This window comes from Triturus cristatus, chromosome 3_1 (assembly GCF_964204655.1).
Source record: "Triturus cristatus chromosome 3_1, aTriCri1.1, whole genome shotgun sequence".
In the NCBI taxonomy this organism is placed as follows: Eukaryota; Metazoa; Chordata; class Amphibia; order Caudata; family Salamandridae; genus Triturus; species Triturus cristatus.
This window is the reverse complement of record NC_140583.1, coordinates 1,041,431,063-1,041,449,991: the sequence shown is the minus strand read 5'-3', so window position 1 is coordinate 1,041,449,991 and position 18,929 is coordinate 1,041,431,063. Positions and strand designations below refer to the sequence as shown.

The window sequence follows — 18,929 nt, the reverse complement described above, 5'->3', positions numbered from 1 at the left end:
GACAATGAACTTAATCTCCAGTTCACTGAGCATGTCAGTAATAAATCACTAGAATTTTTAGATGTACTCTTGGAAGTGAAGGACAATCAGTTATGTACCATACTTTTTCGGGGAAAAACAGCTGGTAACAGTATACTAAGTGCTAATAGCAGCCATCCACGTAACTTGATATATATTATCCCCTATGGAGAGCTATTGAGAGCTAAAAGAAATTGTAGCTCTGAGGAGACGTACAAGGATGAAGAAAAAACTATGTGCCAGAGGTTTAGAGAACGGGGATATAGTAACAAGATTATCCAGGAAGCGATTTCTAGAGTAGAACTCAAATCTAGGATTGAATTATTATATCCCCAACAGAAGGAAGAACAGGAAGAATGTCTCAGATTCATCACCACATTCTCAGGTCAGGCCACTGAAATACGTAAGATCTTCAGAAAACACTGGCATGTGTTGCTTACTGATGATCATCTCAAAAAGGATTTAGCGAGTAATCCTCAGATTACTTTCAAAAGAGGACGATCATTGCGAGATGTACTCGGCCATAATCACATCACAGAACGGGAGATTAATTCCTCCAAAGGAATACCGGGTTTTAGATGCTGTCGCAAATGCAAAGCATGTAGAAACAGTAGTGATTGCAACACATTACAAATACCTAACTCTAAAAGAGAATTTGTAATCAGGAAAAGACTTACATGTAACACTACATACTGTGTTTATGTTCTGATCTGTCCTTGTAACATGTGGTATATCGGGAGTATAAAACATGAGGCGAAAAAAAGAGTTTTGGAACATCTCCGTGCTATACACAATAACAACAAACAGTACCCCATAGCGCGGCATTTTTTTGATAAACATATGCAAGACAACACACTTGTTCGCATGGTGGTAATAGACACAGTGGATCTGGGTGTGAGGGGTGGTAACAGAGAACTGTCACTCAGAAAATTGGAATCACGTTACATTATTGATTTGGGCAGCATGACACCCACAGGGTTGAACTTAAGTGAAGAACTGGCTGTGCATTTGCACAATTAATTGAATCTGCATTGTCTGCTTTATTGGTTCCATGATTTTAATCAGATTTTATTTTATTTTCAGGTACTTCTCTCACGAGTGGATGTGTTTAGTCGAAGAGAATCTATGTATATCTGTATTAGTGTTTACATGTTTTTTGTTGAGACATTTGGCCCACTCGGGCGATATTTGTTCTATATACATGCATACAATTATGTATATTGCTAGACATGCATTACAAGAATTGTCTATTTTCTCATCTATAATTTGTGGTGACAGGTATTTCCCAGGTATTGTTGGATTAACTCTTAGGCACAGACACCAATACACATTTTGAGTGGGGGCTATGAGCTTAGGATGCTTAGTTCGCAGCGCACAACGGCGAGTAAATTGTGTTTGTATTTGTCCACTTGGACGAGGATTAGGGTGTGTCTTTTACTCACCAGCTGTTTAACAACTTATATCGGGTAACGCACTGTTTCACTTGAAACGTATACTGCATTACGAGCGGGTTTTTTGAAACCTATGTGTCATGATTTATAAGAATGACACATAAGAATGTATTATATATTATGCTCGGGACGATTACTATTTGTCTATGCATCAACTTGAGACGAACGTGCTTATATACCTTGTGATATATGTAACACTCTAAAATGGCCACTGCATTGGCAACTAGATTGTACTATGAGTGTAGGAGAAGTCCGTTTTTTCTTTTTATTGTCACAATCAAGATCAATCTGTATTTAAACATGGCGTATTGTTGACCTTACGAGCGTGATAAAGCCGTAATGGTGAAACGCGTCGTTCTGCTTGCTTGATTAAAAGATTTACTTTCCACAGGAGTGTCCGAGTGTTTCCTTGGTACTAAGGGGACAGTGTGGAAATTATATTAGGAGTATATATATTTGTGTTTAATTGCCATTTATCAATAAAGTACGTATAATACTGAGGCTAGAGCGGAAAGCATGTGTCATAGGCATACATTATGTTAAAGAATATTATCCTGCAAAGAGTTTGACTGGCGAGGAGTGCACGGCTCCACCATGAGTATTCTAACAACTGCCCATCCCAACAAAGGTACTCCTGCATTAGCACTCCTGGGAGGCTAAGGCAGGTGGCCAATTGCCATCCTGTTCAGTGTATGACCCCGATCTGACTCCTCAGCTGTAGACGAGGAGGAATCTTGTTTACAAAGAAAGTATAAGAAGGGCTCCAATATGTCTTTGGGACGAGAGCGGAATGGCATTCGCTCCCAGTAATTTGTTTATTGCTCCTGACAGTGTGACATCTCGCAACCATGCCTTAAAGGTAGGACCAGGTTTTCGCCCCCATTGCATGGCTACCCTGTGTTTGGCTAATAGTAACAGCATGGCAGTGAGAGACAGGCTTGTCCGAGACATACCCCAGGAGCCCCACCAGGGGGGGTGTAGGGTGGTAGGTGCCCAGTAATAGTGTGTATGGTTGTATAAACCTCCTCCTCCCAGAATGATGCCACCTTTGGACACTGTCATGCTAGATGGATGTTGCCTGAGGGGAACCGCAACGGAGGAAGTAAGGATCAGGGACTAGCCCCATCTTGAAAAGCTCAAGTGGCGTGCAATATAGCCGGTGGAGAAATTTGAAATGTATTAGCAGCAATTTGTAGTTCGAAGAGAGATGATCTAGCTGTCTACAGCAAAACTCCTATTGCTTATCCATCAGGGCATGGTCTATATCCACGTCTTATGCCTTGCGTGTAGTTGGAATGGTAATCTGTGAGGCTGTTTGCATGCTGTTATTTAGGCAAGTGATTAGTTTGCAAAGGGTTGGGAAAACATGGAAAAGTTCCAGTGCTGGGAGAGGTGGCAGGGGAGAAAGAAACGTGTCATGAACGGTGTGGCAAGCAGCCCTGAGTTGGTAGTAAAGAAGAGTGTCTAGAAGGGTAGACGGGTGGACGTGGCCTTGTACGGAGGGATGAAGCGATCCCCAGGGTGTAAGTCTGAAATAGTCTTGAGCTGTCGCCTTCTTGCCTGTAACACAGCACCCCTGTCATGAAGTGGCTGGATCTGGCGGTTGTTGGCAGGAGGTATGTATGGGGCATACAAACACACCAGCTCAGCTTGCCTGCGCAATCCCTCCGATGCCCAGCACTAGCACACTACCGTGTTAGTTTTGGCTGTTGGTGTTTTATAAGGTACATAGAGAGCCGTTGCCAATGGCCACGGGGAAGCACGATCCAGCTGTATGAATGTGTGGGGGTGAAATGGAGTTGAGTGAAGTCAGTAGTGAAGAAATTGATCTTGGGCGCACAAGGCATACAGCTTCATATCGGGTGCCCCCAAACCGCCCTGCACAAGCGGCAGAGTGAGGAAGTCCCAAGAGGCAAGGTTGTTTATTGGCCCATATCCATGTCGTCAAATTCGATTTGATACGTTTGAAAAATTGGGCTGTCAGTGTGGGGGTGGGGGGGGGGAGGTGGTGGAGCACACCAAGGAGCAGGTAAAGAAATTTGGGGCGGACTATTATCTTCGCTAACGCAATGCATCCCACTAGTGGCCGTGGCAATTTAGACCAGACTGGAATTCTGTCCTCCAGCCAGTCAATTGGCCAGCTGTAGTTAACACGCCAGAGTCACGGCTTATCCATATGCATAACTACCGAATCGGTTCAGACACCCATTTAATGTGGTGTTCCTTATGGAACGGCAGGGCAAATAAGAGGGATTTGGACCAGTTGATTTGCATTCCTGAGCAGCAATTCAGATTATTCTTAATGGTGTCCCTAGGATGAGTAATAACTGCACACACCGTTGACTACCGTGTCCTTTAATTTATGGTTTCCCCGATTCTGGAGACAAATCTGGCATTTGTGACCTGCTTATAGCAGGTGAAAAATGTGAGAAGAAAAATTGAAGAGGGGTGTGACGGGCAGGGGTTAATGACACATGCAGACAGTGCCTGAGGAGCACTGTCTGCTTAAGTTGTTTTGTAAGGGGGAGGCGAGGTGAGATGGGTTCCCTCAGGTTCTAGACTCAGGCTGGTAGTCTTCCTTTGCGGCAGAGGGATGGAGAGATGAGGGGGGATCCAGGTAAGTTGGATGGGGGGAGGGTCCTTTCGGGACCGGGCCCTGAATATGGCTTTGTAAATCCTTGCACCCGGCCTTGATTCTTGTTGAAAGAGGGGTCGGAGAAAGGGCAAGGTGGAGCCGCAGAGGGGGAAAGCAGATGGCCTGGACTTGACATAGGGGACTTTTATATCCTCCCGTTCAGAGGTGCTGCAGGATTTAGGGGGGCAGGCTGTGCTTCTCCCCGCAGCCCCTTCAGTGGGTTCACTGAATGTGCCTCAGCATCCAGTCAAACCAGGTCTGATGTCTCTGGGTCAAGAATTGTTGTGTATTTTCACTCTGCTGAAAACGAACTATCGCTACACCTGGTGATACAGTTTGACTTTTATTGTTATTATCGAGAAAGCAATACAGAATTTGTTTGATAAAAATATATTGTGTACAAATTTGCAGACTCCGTGGGTTGGTGTTTCAGGGGCCAAAACAACCAATCAAGAATGATCAAGTGGTAGAATGTCATCCAGAGTTACTGCTTCATTGGGAAAATTCCCACTCTTAGTGAGGGCTTTATTTTGAATCCTGCAAACGGCCTACATGGAGACATTGGCTATCAATGTTAATGCGGGGTGAATTTAAGTTACGTTTTCCAGCTGACCGATGACAATTTTATTTTTTCTGTAAATTGCAAATACTCTTGCGTTTCACTGAAGAAACTTTGCCCAATAACAAAAATATTCATACATGTCCGAAAATAAATTGATTTGAGAAAAAATGATTGGTGGGTAAAACGTTGTTACAAAGACTAATCAATGAACTTTAAAAGGGATTCAGCAAACAAGTGATATTTTGACTTTACAAATATTTATCCCATATAAATGTTTGTGGAAAAATGTATATGCCTACACCTACTCAATTGCATAAAAGGAAACAAATTAAGTTATTGTGAACTTCCAGGATCCCAAGACCAGGATAGGGAAAGGTTTTTGAGTGGGGGAGATGGTACTATATCTTGTGATTTCTTCACCTTCCTCTGTACCCCACCAAGCACCTCTGTCATCATGGTTGGATTACTCTGAAGCACTTAATCATTATGCACACATTGTCCGCTTCCATTTGGGGTCCTCAAAAAGAATGCAGTTACTGTTCTGTGTTCAAAACATACCGTGCTATCATATGTACAACAAGGTCCTCTGGGACACTTAACATGTATATTTCCCCAAAGGTCTTTTTGAGTATTCTGGTTTACTGAACATGTTATGGCAGCTAAATTAGTGTATTTCCCTCTTTTGCAGATGGGGTCATAGTGGCTATAAAGAGCTGTACCCAGAAGAATTTGATACTGATAGGTAACGTATGTAAAATGCTTTCACTGGAAGCCTAAATTCCAAAGCAGCATTTATTTTGGGGTGGTGAACAGTATTTGCAGGGCACAAAAAATACAATTCTGTCTTATATATCCTGCAAGCAAGCTTCCAGATTTCTGTCTATTGACATCCAGGGATATAAAGAAATAAGTTAGTGAGAAATGCAACTGTAGTTAAGTGTGCTTTAGTAACTTGTGCTTTGCTTTTTAAACTTGTACACCCCTTTGTTTTTTATATCTTACTTTTCCATACCGGCAGTTTCTCTAGTCCATGTAATGTGTTGTACATTCTCATATCTATGCTGTCACGAGGCTCATTTCCGTCCCATTTCTTGCAGTAAACCGTTTGTTTCTGAATTCTGAACGTTATCTTCAGATCTTGGTTGGCCTCACACACGTTTGCTGTAGTTTGAAGACTGCGTAAAAAAAAGAGAAAAACTTCCTTGTCTTCCTTTCTTCATACTATATTTTCACGAGAGTGACAGTAACCCGAATAGCTGCATCTAGATCCATCTAGTGGTTCTTCTTCAGGGAAACACCATTTATAATCATAAGCACCGAATTGACCTGCCATTAATTGACTTGACTTAAGTGGGTGCCAGGGAACTGTTAACAAGAGAACTTATTTTAACATTTTTTTTTTTTTTTGGAGGAGATACATTTTGTTATATAAAACACATTTTAGCAGCCTATTTAAAAACTATACTGAAAAATTCTGTGTATTCTCTGAAAAAAAGGAACAATCTGTTTAAAGGAGATCAAATAATCCAAGTGAAATAAAAGACCTTTTTTTCCTAAGCCTCTTTTTTTAGGGTAAAAAAGAAGAGAAAACTACAGCAATGTAGCTAGATAGAGTCGAGCTATATAAGACTAGAAAAACTGGCACTGCACCTTTAAGTAATCACAATCCTCCAAAATCCCAAACTGTTAGACATGACAGTGGTAGGTGCGCCAGTTCCTTTATTTCTAGCTCCTAGTTACCGAATCTCGGAGCACTGAGCCCAGCCTTTGGGATTTTCCTTAAATTGAAATCATTCCTACCCTTCTCCAAAATCGGTACACTTGACATCCTGTGAGATTTACTGCATTTCCATGTCATTTTTTTACTTTTCCTTCTTCACCAACAGGCCATTTTTGTGGGATTAGTGCCCTTTTTGTGGCAGAAAAAAGGCACAGCCAGACCCTCATGATCTGTGAACTGTTTGCATTCTAGAGATGCATTTTTCAGACAAGCGGCATAACTGCCTCAAGTTTTCCAAGTGCACAGAGATGAGATTTGGCTCCATGGTCTTCAAGAGAAGGAATACAAACTCAAGAACTCGATCTCTGGAAGATCAGGTGAGCATATGGATGGGATCCTATTACCAGAGCAACAACCCACCATATTTGAGTACTAAAAGGAGAGATTCAAAAAAAGATTCCACCATTGAAACAGCGCCATTTCCACTCGACAATGTGATCCATGACATTGAGGCAAACACAGTGGTAATGTATTTGCAGTTGAGGTTTGGGGTGCTGTCAGAGAGGAATTTATCGAAGAAACCTAGACGCTCAACTTTGAAGCAGCACTCAGATTTGAGGCTTATGTCATCTAGAAAGCTTTCATGTAAATCAGGCCCTAAATATTACAATCATACTTTCCTATCAGGGTGGTAACATCTCTAGTAGAAATTCCAGTTGTGCTCTCCTAAGACCTCAATGACCTTTACAACCTATTGGACCGCAGGGGATACACCCCAAAGACCGACCTTTCTAACCATCTAAATACTTCATAAATGAGAACCAAAACTCACAGTTGTAGTCTCTAGAACTTCAGACTAGACATCGCTCAAGAGCCATAAGATATTGACCGACTTAAGACAATATGTCTCCACCCACAATTATTTCATCCATAGATATTCGTACTTCATAAAAGGTTTTGATAAAAGGCGTCAACAAGCTTAACATATCTTTACCTCTACTATTTCCAGGTCTGCCCGTTGCTGAAGTGGAACTATTTATAGCTCCTGTTCTGCAAAGTCAGCTTCATATCTCTTTCAAACAAAGTGCACATCTCCTCAGCAAGACCCTTTGTTCCCTTGCCCAGTCTTGGTAATTGTCTGAGCTCCAAAGACCCTTGGTAATACACCCCCCCTCCTGGATCATCCTTACAAGGAGTGCAAGCACCTCGTTTCTGTGAGCAGAATCGTCTGTGTGTCATCTGCATATAGTGATGAAGACTGCCATTGCTCCTGCTTTAGTAGGCATTTCCTATATATCCTTGTGGGAGTCTTTGCAAGAACGTTGATGATGTCTTTCCTTAAGAAAGAGAGGATTTTTTCAGAGATCCTGTACAAAGACCTGATCGGCTCCTATCATGTTTTCAGCACAGCTGCTTATGATTTAGTGTTTGCTGAACTTGCCACAACCTTGCTTTAAGATATTCTTTGGGGTTCTGTCAGACCGGCCTCAAATCATAGACTCCAACACTCTGAAATGTAACACATAAAGACCAAGATGGAAATACTAAGAGCAGTAGGCTTGGAGGAGAAAAAAGAATTATTTAAAAAAAGCATTGTTCAAACCTTTAATATATCTCGATTTTTCACTGAGGTCTCAAGTCCCCTTTGCCTCAGCTAAAGCAACAACAACAAATCCATCAGTCAAGGGGAAAAGGAGGACATCAACCATTTGCAGCTTTGTGAAAAACCTCTTACAGTAGGCAAGCAGTGACTTTTCACTTCCCTCCCCTCTACTGTTGCCTATTTTGGTAGGGGAAGCATCTCTAGTCCTCTACAAGAGTGGATAAAAATCTCAAAAAACAAATGAGAACTGACTATTGTGAAAAATAGCTATTGCCCAGCATTGGTCCTTTTATAGATTACTATGCTTAAATGATTCCCTGTTCTGAGGCTGGGAATCCTCAGTAGTTTAGAACGGGGGTAATCATTGTTAAAACGGCCATCGGTATAAAAAACATTTTGTTTTAGTAACAAAATCTTATCACTGAACAACATCCAAACTCCAGCCAATCGGGCAACTGCCCAGCACACATTCCCCCTAAAAGATGCCATTGTTCAGACTTTCTAGCACACATTGAATGTTGGGGAGTCCATGGCAGAGTTCGGCTCAGTTTTCTCGGCTTACCTTCGAATTCTTCCAAAAGTACTTTTGTCCTCCCTTGACCTCATCCCAGACCCAATTTCATGATCTATAATGTGGTGAGTTTGTTTCCAAGCTATTTTCTATTCTGGACAATGGGAGAGACTTTCACCTCAAAAATGACATCTCCAGGGGAAAGAAAACGTGTTTTTTAAGCGTGTTTGACTTGTGATCTTAAAAACCTGTTTGCGGATGACCCACACACTAAGTATATCTGTTACCTATATATTTAGACATAAGACAACCAGCTGTGACATTTCTAAGATCATTTCTAAGAGTTTTTCTTCCAAAACCCTTTGTGACAAACATACACACCTGCTGTTGTATGTCAGACGTTGAGTCCCTTGCTCACTTTGCCACTGGATTCAAGCAAGCCTGGCTGAAGACGGCTGAAATGCCAGAAACCGGTCATAGGAAGCTTGTTTCCGGTCCAGGGAAGACATGGCTTGGCAGTTCGGGCTGGACTGTTCCCATGAGGAACAGGGTCAGACTGATTTGCAAATGGCCATGTCTGAACTGGGGTGGCAGAGTGGGTTAAAGAACGGTGATGGATCAAACCCAGATCTGTTGACTGGGTGTGAGTGTTTGATTGGTTCTGATGCTCCGTCCATCACCACCCCCTTTTGTACCGCTTTGTTCGCCATAAGTTGGCAGGGTATGCTCAGACGTTGAGTCCCTTGCTCACTTTGCCACTGGATTCAAGCAAGCCTGGCTTAAGACGGCTGAAATGCCAGAAACCGCTCCTAGGAAGCTTGTTTCCGGTCCAGGGAAGACATGGCTTGGCAGTTCGGGCTGTACTGTTCCCATGAGGCACAGGGTCAGACTGATTTGCATATGGCCATGTCTGAACTGGGGTGGCAGAGTGGGTTAAAGAACGGTGATGGATCCCACCCAGATCTCACAGTAGTGACGGATGCGCCCCTTCTGAAATGGGGCGGCCATCTGGGGGTGGTGGAGATCAGAGGACTCTGAACTACGACGGACGCTAAGCTCCATATCAATCTCTTGGAGCTTCGGGCGATCCGACTGGCACTGAAAGCCTTTTTACCGTCAATAAAGGGAAGGCTCATGCAGGTGTTCACGGACGGGTTGTGGACTTTTTGTCAAGTGGCCCTGCATCTCTGGACTTGGCTGGAAAAGCAGGACATTTCCCTGGTGGATCAACACCTGGCCGGTTCTCTGAACACCAGGGCAGACAAGCTCAACTGATGGTGCTTTGCGGATCATGAATGGCGTCTCCATCCGGAGGTAGCGCAAGATCTCTTTCAGCGATGGGGAGAGCATTGGTTAGATCTGTTTGCCTCCGAAGAGACCATGCAATGTCACCGGTATTTCGTGTTGGAGTTTCCAAGTCGGCTCTCGCTCTGCGACGCTTTTTGCCGCGAGTGGAGCTCAGGCCTCCTGTATGCCTTTCCAACCATACCACTCCTGCCCAGTGTGCTCAAGAAGATCAGGAGCGACCGGGCACAAGTTATTCTCTTGGCTCAGGACTTGACACGGAGAGTTTTGGTATCCGAGCTTCTAGACATGATCATCGATCCTCCGGTCCGGCTGCCCCTTCGGGAGGATCTTCTGTCGCAGCAGCAATGTAGCGTTTTCCACCCGAACCTGTCCACTCTCTGCCTTCATGCACGGAGATTGAGTCGAGAAAGTTGATAGCTTTTGACCTTCCTCCTGAAGTCTGTGAGGTTATCTTGGCAGCTAGGTGTCCCTCCACAAAATTTGTATGCGCCTGCCGATGGAACACATTTTGAAAATATTGTACAGACCAGTCTATTGACCCCTTATCTGCTCCCTTATCTGAAGTCCGTCTGTTTCTACTCTGTTTGGCCCAGCAGTGCTCTGCTCTGGGCACAATGAAGGGCTATCTTTCGGCCATTTCCTCTTTTCTTTGGGTACCTGATCAGCACTCTCTTTTCAAATCCCCTCTGGTGCAAAGATTCCTATAAGGGGGTTAACCCATTTGTTTCCTCCTTCGCCTTTTATTATGCCACAGTGGGACCTTAATTTGGTTCTCACCTTTCTGATTTGTGCACCATTTGAGCCTCTGCATAACTGCCCTCTGCGGTTGCTCACCATCAAGACAGCTTTTTTTGGTGGCAATAACCTCTGCCAGGAGAGATGGTGAACTGCCGGCCCTATCTTCACAGCCTCATTACCTGACGGTCTTTCTGGACAAAGTGGTACTCTGGACTAGGGCATCTTTTCTGCCTAAGGTGGTAACACCCTTCCATCTGGGACAGTCTGTTACCCTACCCACCTTTTATGCACCCCTGCACCCTTCCAAGGAAGAGGAGCGTCTCCATCGTCTGGACCCAAAAAGAGCTTTATCGTTCTACCTCGATCGAACCAGAGAGTTCCTGGTGGATGATCAACTCTTTATAGGATACATGGGTGCAAAGAAGGGCCGTGCTGGCCAGAAGAGGACTATATCCTGATGGGTTATTCTCTGTATAAAAATCTGTTACACCTTAGCAAAAAAAATATTGCACTGAAGGGCTTAGGGCCCATTCCACAAGGGCAAAAGGGGCCACCACACCTTTTCAGCGTGGTGTTCCCGTTTGCGATATTTGCCAAGCTGCCACGTGGGCATCTCTGCACACTTTCGCGAGACACTACTGCCTGGATTCCTAGGTTCACAGAGAAGGCCTGTTCGGTCGCTCTGTTTTGCTGGGTTTTCTGGTTTATGCAGTTCCTCAGTCCCTCCTCGGGGGGATGGTATTCCTTGGGTATCTGTTCAAAGGTAAGGAATCTGCGGTTAGATGTCTCTATCAGATGGACAAGTTACTTACCTTTGGTCACGCCTTATCTGCTTCAAGTTGCAGTCTTGTTCGCAGTCACAGGGCCATTCCCTCCAATCCCGCTTGAAATCTTCTGGTAAGTAGAAGTCTAAATGTATGCATGAAAAAGCAAAGTAGGAGTTAACCCAATCCCACTGCTCTGACCCCAGAGAGAAGACGCGAGGGGGTCAAAATGTCCATTGAGGTCACTGGCCATAGAGTTTCCCAGGCTGTCGTCAATCCAGAGCAAATTGAGGCCTCCAAAGAGGTCCAGCTGCAAATTTTCAATGAACGTCCATCTCCCATTGGTTTCTTCAGGTCCCACAGAACCACTCAGACCTGCATTCAGGTTACCGCCCGCTGGACCCTCCCTGGCACTGTCTATTCCCTCTGGACCCATTACTGGGCCCATACTGACTCTGGTGCAGGCTTCCACCCTGACCGCGGTGTCCCACCTGTTTCATCCTCTGTGACACAAGTACCGGTAGATGATTCAGTGCCACGGCCCATAACTCATCTCAAACCGACGTTAGCACAAACTTGACTGATGTTGTGCTATGAGATTATAAAAGCACAACCTTTTCATGCACCCTGATTCTAACCCTGTGCCTCTACCACATCTCATCCATCCATAGGCTCCCAATTCTCTTTTTTTGCTCGGATCCTGACCCTATGCCAGAGCAGGTTATGCCCCAGAATGTTGATGATGGTGATAATGGTGGAGAGGAGGATGGCCTGCACCCCTTCCCCCTTTTTACAATGATGATGCCTTATACCTTGATTTACAAAACACCAGCGAGTTTGAGATCTTCCCTGAGACAGAACTCAACTCAGCAAATGAGTCACCAATGGAAGAAAGTGCCTCATTTGTAGTGGTGGTTCGGAGGGCAGCTGCGGTACTAAACCTACACCTGCCCTCAATTGAGAGTAAAACAAATGTTGCAGCCTGGCTGGCATCATTCAGGCCCTTGCTCCCATTTAATGATGCCCTCACAGATAATCTGATGGCTACATGGTTAAAGCCATCATCTTACTTGCCTCTTAACAGGGAGATGGCCAGATGACCTAGACCACGTGCGGTGATCTGGATTTTCTTACCAAGCACCCCACGCCAGAGCATCTTATCGTTCTGCCCTCCACCAGTAAGATGAACCCTAACTTACTTCCCATTGACACCTCTGATGAATGTATTTTCCTCTGCTATCTTGGCACTGCGATCCATAAACTCAGTCTGTCTGTTGGACCGATACGCACATGCCCTTTGGGACATGGTCGGGCAGATCTTGCAAGCAGGGCCTCTCTGGCTCAGACAATACATGGCAGACAGGACACTGCCATGTATTTTATCCTCAACAGTCTGGGCACCACAGAAAGCATTGGCAGGGCAGTCGGTACTAGTGTTGTCCTTCGTAGATATGCCTGGATGATTTCCACCAGGTTCTCCGGTGATGTACAGGCTTCAATAATGACTTGTTCTTTGAGTCTCGTCTCTTCCAAGATAAGGCCGAATCATCTTTGAAAGGCTATAGGACAATATTTGAGGCTGTTGACCCCTGTCAAAATATCTGTTTTAGAAGTTTTGGGGCTATTACAGATGGCTGGTGTATAGGCAGAGACAGCCTCCCCAGCCAGTGATAGAGTAGACCTACCAAGCTTTTCAAGGACACAAACAGATCGAGCAGGCAACACGCAGACCAGCAGTAGCACCAGTCGTCCCCTGCTACAACTTCCAACTAACCATTTAGTTTGTCAAGAGCAGTTCATGCCCAACCAGTGGGGGACAGGATTTAGCACTTTTTCCCAGGTTGGTGATCCAACATAGTTGACAGATGATGTCTTCATGCTGCTACAGAAGGTCAGCCTTTTGTTTTCCAAGGTTGCCATAAAGAATGCACCGGACCAGGAGAAAGATAGGGGTTGTTTTAGCTTGTTGTTTCCTTGTCCTGAAAAAGTATGGGATCATCAGTCCTGTCTTTTACCTCCGATGCTTGAACACCTTCTTACAGAAGGACAAATTCAAAATGGTCACATTGGTTCAGATCCTATCTGCTCTGGACCCAGGGACACTGGATGGTGGCTTGCAGGACGCGTATTTTCATATACCCGTCCTGCAAGGGGGTTACCTGCGGTTCAAGGTGGGCTTGCAACATTTTCAATTTTCCATGCTCCCCTTTGGCCTCACCAGCATCCCTTGAGTGTTCAGGTAAGTGAGAGTGGTGATCGCTGCCCATCTACGCATATCAGAGTTCCTGTACTCCTGTACCTTGATAATTATCTGCTGAAGGCAGGCTCACCACATTCAGTTGTGGACCACATCCAGTTGACTTTTTAACTTTCTTGTTTTTTACCAAAAACAAGTTAGCCTCACCTAATTCCTCACAAAGACTTTCATTTATAGGGGTGAACCAGGACATGGTAGCAATCATGGCTTTTTCTCTGCACCAAAAAGCCCAGGACTTTTGGACAATGATCTCAATGGTTCAGGCTTTATCCTTAGTCCAGGGGAGGGTATCTCTGAGGATTCTTGATTTAACAGTTTTGTTTGTTGATAACTGCAAGAACTTTCATTAGGAGACGCATGCTGGAACAAGGAACTCCAGTTCCCCTTTCCACCAATTCCACTCCTGCCACGAATTCTGAAGAAGATCAAGAGTGACTGAACCAACGTCATCTTAGTGACTTGGGATTGTAACAGGTGAGTGTGGTTCCTCGGCTCCTGACAAAGAACATCTGTCCTCCGAACAGGCTAACGCTTCAGGGGAACCTTATGTCCGAGGACTGACTCTCCCCTGAATCTTCACAACTTGCTCCTCCGTGTGTGGAGATTGAGCAGCTGCAGTTAGCTGCTGTCGATCTGCCACTTCAGCTGGTAGATGTCATTATTGCTGCTGGACTCTTCTATACGAAATCAGTCAACGCTGGGTGCTTGGAAAAACTTGTGACTAGTGTTCTGTGCTCCCCAACCCCCCTCAAAAGTGGAGGAGAGGCTCCATTGGCTTGACTTCGAAGAAGTTTTAAGCTTTTACATAATTCATACCTCTTTGTGGGATTCTCCGGGGCAAATAAATGGAAGGCTGTGTAAAATTGGACCTTGTTGAGGTGGATAGTCCTCTGCATAAAGATGTGCTACACATTTGCAAAGAAGCAGCCTCTTGAAGGTCTGAGGCCCATTCCACCAGAGCCAAGGCCACTACCAATGTGTTGATGCTTGCATTTGATTTCTGCCGGCTGCATTGTGGACGTTGATGCATGCATTTAAAAAGCACTACTGACTTGACAGTCCGGTCAGTAGTGAAGGACTCCGCTCGATTCTGCAGGACTTTTTGGTCTGAGCCCACTTCACAGACCCACCGCCTGCAGAATGTACTGCTTTAGTATCTATTCTGCGATTAGAAGTATCCATCAGAAGAACAAGTTATTTATCTTTAGTAGAGCTGTTTCTGGTGGATACTTTAAACAGCAGATTCCTTGCTGGCGTCCCACCTGTGTGGAGTAACTTCTTTTTAACAATTAAAAAGGTTCCAAGTTAGTGATCAGCACACTGTTTTCATCATTTGATCATGCTCAGCCTCTATAGGAGCGGAAAGTGGAAAACAAGAAACTGATATCAGCACGGAAAGGTGATGCTTATATATGGCTCCACTCCGTCACTTCCTGTGTGGTATGAGTCATGGAGGAGCCTCACGATGGCACCTAGTGACGTATTGGAGCACTTCTACAAACAATTGCCTGGATTCAACCTTAGAATACCTGGGGGACATACTAAGGTGAGGAGTCTGTGGTTAGATCCATCACTTGTTCATTAAGGGCTGTATGCTGTACAATTCATTTTCTATTTTTTTGGTTCAAATATTAGAGGTTTGGATGACGTTTTATTCTACTCATCGAAAATAAAATGTAATAATGATACAATTTAGTGTGTATTGTGCTGTGGCTGCATTTAGCATTCATCTAGCCCTTTAAAAGTTATCAAAACCTGAAATGTTTGGATCTTTTGACTAGACTGCAGAGCCCACAACCTTTCTTTTATTCTAATTTTGAATCCATTGTGTTTACTTTTTTCTGTGTGTTTTTTGCAGTGATGAAAAGAAAGGTGCCCAAACAGTGAATGGGAAGAAAGCTTCTCGCTTTGGACGGAGCGCAGAGCAAGAGTCACGCAAACGCAAGCGATCCAAGAAGTCGCACAAAAAGAAACAAAAGAAACGGTCGCACAAAAAGCTGAAGAAGCGGAAAAAGGAGGAGCCTGTCGAGTCTTCGACTGAAAGTGAGAGCTCGGATGAGAGCACTTCCCGGGCAAAAAAGGTGAAACGAAAGAAAAAAACTCGGAAAAAGCCTGCAAGGAAGCCACCATCATCTTCTGGGCAGGAGAGTGATTCATCTGATTCCAGCAGTTTGACAGAGAGCAGCTCGGAAGCAAGTGAGGCAGATAAAAACAAACATCAGACTAAAAGTCATAAGAAAAGACGCCACCGTTCAAAAACTAAGAAAGACTATGAATCTCAAGAGAAGAAAAGCAAACGGAAAAATTGGAAAGTGGCAAATGATGACCCATCAGACAGTTCCGATGAAGACTGATTCAATTCCTGGCACTGAACAACAAGACCTCTGAAAAAATATCTTTAAATGTGACTTCCAGAGTATTTCAATGTTGGTAGAAAACTGATTTTAAGGGGACTTTTTATCTTCCTGGAGCCATAATTGTCTAGGCTCTTGACCTGGAGAAGGCTTTGGCAGGTGAAATGCAAGCCTGGCTGGGAACAATTTCATTCTTGATATTTCGCCAAATTAAATATGTGGGGAGATTTGAAACACCTGGTAAAGAGAATATAAACAAGTCAATTTCTTTAGGCGAAAGGAAATAGCTCAATGGCTGCATTTAGGTTACAAAAGCACTCCTATATTTTGAGGGTAATTGAGAAATTGTGAGCTTCTTTATAATGATACTCCTTTGTTGAAGTTCTGACCAAGCATTTAAGAAGAAGCCAGCATTACATGAGAGGACATAAACAGAAAACGTATTACAGGAAATACCATGTTGAGCTGTTCCAAATCCTCTCTTTTGCTGTTTGACAACACCCTAACGGAGGCCAGCTTCCACAAAGAAAGTATGTGATAACAAAATTGAGGTTTTATTTCTCCTGCACGTTGTTCCAGGATGCAATGGTTGTTTGTGTTTTTTGTAACCCACAAGCAGACGCTTTGTCAAAAGCACAGTGTAATTGAAAAGTACTAATGGCCAAGATTTGTGTTTCAGTACAGTGGCTTCCTCAAGGTGCTGAACAGATATCCTCTTTTACCAAGCAATGCATTTGGAGGCGTCAGTTGTTTTTCATCACCTCCCGAAAGAATTCATTCCATATTTTAAAAATCTTTCTGTTACATACTTTGTTCCAGATCTGTTTGTCTTGCATACTTGTTGGAGGATTTATACTTGTCTCCACGATTAAACCTCTTTATATAACCTGAAAAATTGAATTTGGGCTGTTAGTGTTGCTTTAATGAGCATGGGCTAAGGCATTGTGCCTGTTCATGTCCCCTGTATTTCATCATACTGCAAAAAAAAAGGGGGATGATTCCAGCAGACAAACGGATTACCTGTCTAAGAGTAATTTGATTTGTGCTGTTAAGGTGTTTTTTTTTTAATCAGGCTGTTGGTGGGGCTCATGTTGAGAGTGATTGTTAGCCATACATCTGTAAGCTATATGCTCCGTCCTCTGCAGAGGCCACATACAAATGATATCCAGCAGGGCTTCCTATTTTGCTTGGTGAGTTTTAATTTCAACCAGGATAATTTAACATGAACTGTAAATGGGTGAAGTACACAGTGAAATTCTAAAATGTAATTTTAAAATGCAACAATTTGAGGATAACTAAACCTTAAATTATATGTGTGTGTGCGTATATATGTGTGTGTGTGTGTGTGTGTGTGTATATATATATGTGTGTGTGTGTGTGTATAGATTCGTTTTTTAAGGTAAGTATTCTGACCGATGCATTGAGTGTGCTTCCACTATTTGATAGCCTTCCCTTTTTAAGTATTTAAATGTTTCATTGTAGAGTCGAACATTTTGGTAAATCTTTTGAAAACTAGGGCGAAGGATACCTTTATAATAATTAACTGTCCAGTTGTTCTCAAATTCGTATACTTTTCAAACTCCCTGCTATGACACAGCAGTCATATTCAACATTAAATGTAATAACCATAATTTATCCGCTTTAGTCTTTTTTGTTTTTCTCTTAAAATAATGCATATAATGTTTATTTCTGTAATGTTATACTTCTTCAAAGATATTCTTATGGGTAAGTCCCGATTATTAATTGGTTGCCTAGTTCACTGTTGACTTGCTGATCCATGAGACTTCACTGTTTGGTGTCTACTGTGTCGCAGCACAGCGATCTCAAGATGCTATTTTACAGGAGTGAGTAATGTATCCAGCAAGTCTTAGGGCTTTGAGTTGTTTGCTCTCTGGTACGCAATTAAGTATTTCCTATTCATAAATGGAGGGCACAGAGTGTCCGAAGTGAAGCCGCAACATGACTATTTATAGTCTAGCCAAAGAAAGCAGACATTTTTGTGTACTCCATGAGAGCTACAGTAGTCATTGACAGTAGTACTTGCATCCTTAAAAATGACGCATGGATATTTTTCCAACTGGTTCTCCCGAATTTTGCATACCAAAACGAACACAAATGTACATTTGCACTTACAACTTTTTTTGTTTTTAATTCACCTACACCCTTGTTAAATATTGGGTTGACATATTCTTGTTCCTACCCTTGAAGCAAATGTATGCTGCTCTGGACGTTTGTAAGCCTGTATATGTTTTCAGGGTGAGAACATACTTGCAAGGGATTTATGATTGCCACAAAGCTATGGATTTATGGGTGTTCCTCGAGAATCAGCCAGTGTGCTCTTTAATGCAATACTTAAGTTTACGATTGCAGTCACTCCACTATGTTATTGCAATTTCTGTTAGCAATTTCAGTTTGTGAGGCCAAAATCCCAGCCATTCCTTATTCTGTGTTTTAGTATTGCAATGTAGCCTATGCAAATGTAGCTTTTTTGTGTCCCTTACATCAGACGTGGGGGCATAGGTCAACATCTTTGCAAATGGGGCCCCTATGTTTTTAGCTTCAGAAACAAATAGCGTGAGAAATGTGAGGAATGAAAAATAGTGCTATTTGGTGTGTCTGTGTGTTAGGGAATGGAGTCTACGCGGTTTCTCAATACATTCCTTGGCAATGTTTCAAAACCCTTGTTGGTGTGTTTGTGTGTTAGGGGATGAGGTCTACTGGGTTTTTCCATGCATTCCCTGGCATTGTTTCAGAACCCTTCTCTCTGTATAAAGGGCACACACTGAAACCGATGTTGTAATCTTATTCTACCGATCCCAAAAGTGCTATTCTGCTTTTAAATCTGTCCCAAACTCTCAATACAAGGAACACTCTCAAGTTGAAAATGAACATGTTGTAAGACTGCAACATTAATTTTAAATTTAAGTCCAAATGTAGCAACTACAACATGTTTAGGATGCACTTGGTTTTGTCAAATGTGTTTTCTACGTGACTTGGAAGGTAATGAA

At 43.3% G+C, this 18,929-nt stretch overlaps 1 protein-coding gene across 13 annotated transcripts in view; it reads left to right on the top strand.

The window, feature by feature from the left end:
- Window positions 1-16,816, top strand: part of LOC146861466 (uncharacterized) — a 356,537-nt gene extending 339,721 nt beyond the window's left edge. For all 13 annotated transcript variants that reach the window (XM_085645782.1, XM_085645786.1, XM_085645792.1 and 10 more), the window contains 2 exons: window positions 5,355-5,408; window positions 15,426-16,816. In XM_085645782.1, the coding sequence (XP_085501908.1) occupies window positions 5,355-5,408; window positions 15,426-15,921 (550 nt within the window). In that variant the 3' untranslated portion in view covers window positions 15,922-16,816. The remainder of the gene's footprint in view (window positions 1-5,354; window positions 5,409-15,425) is intronic.
- Window positions 16,817-18,929: the final 2,113 nt, after the last annotated feature.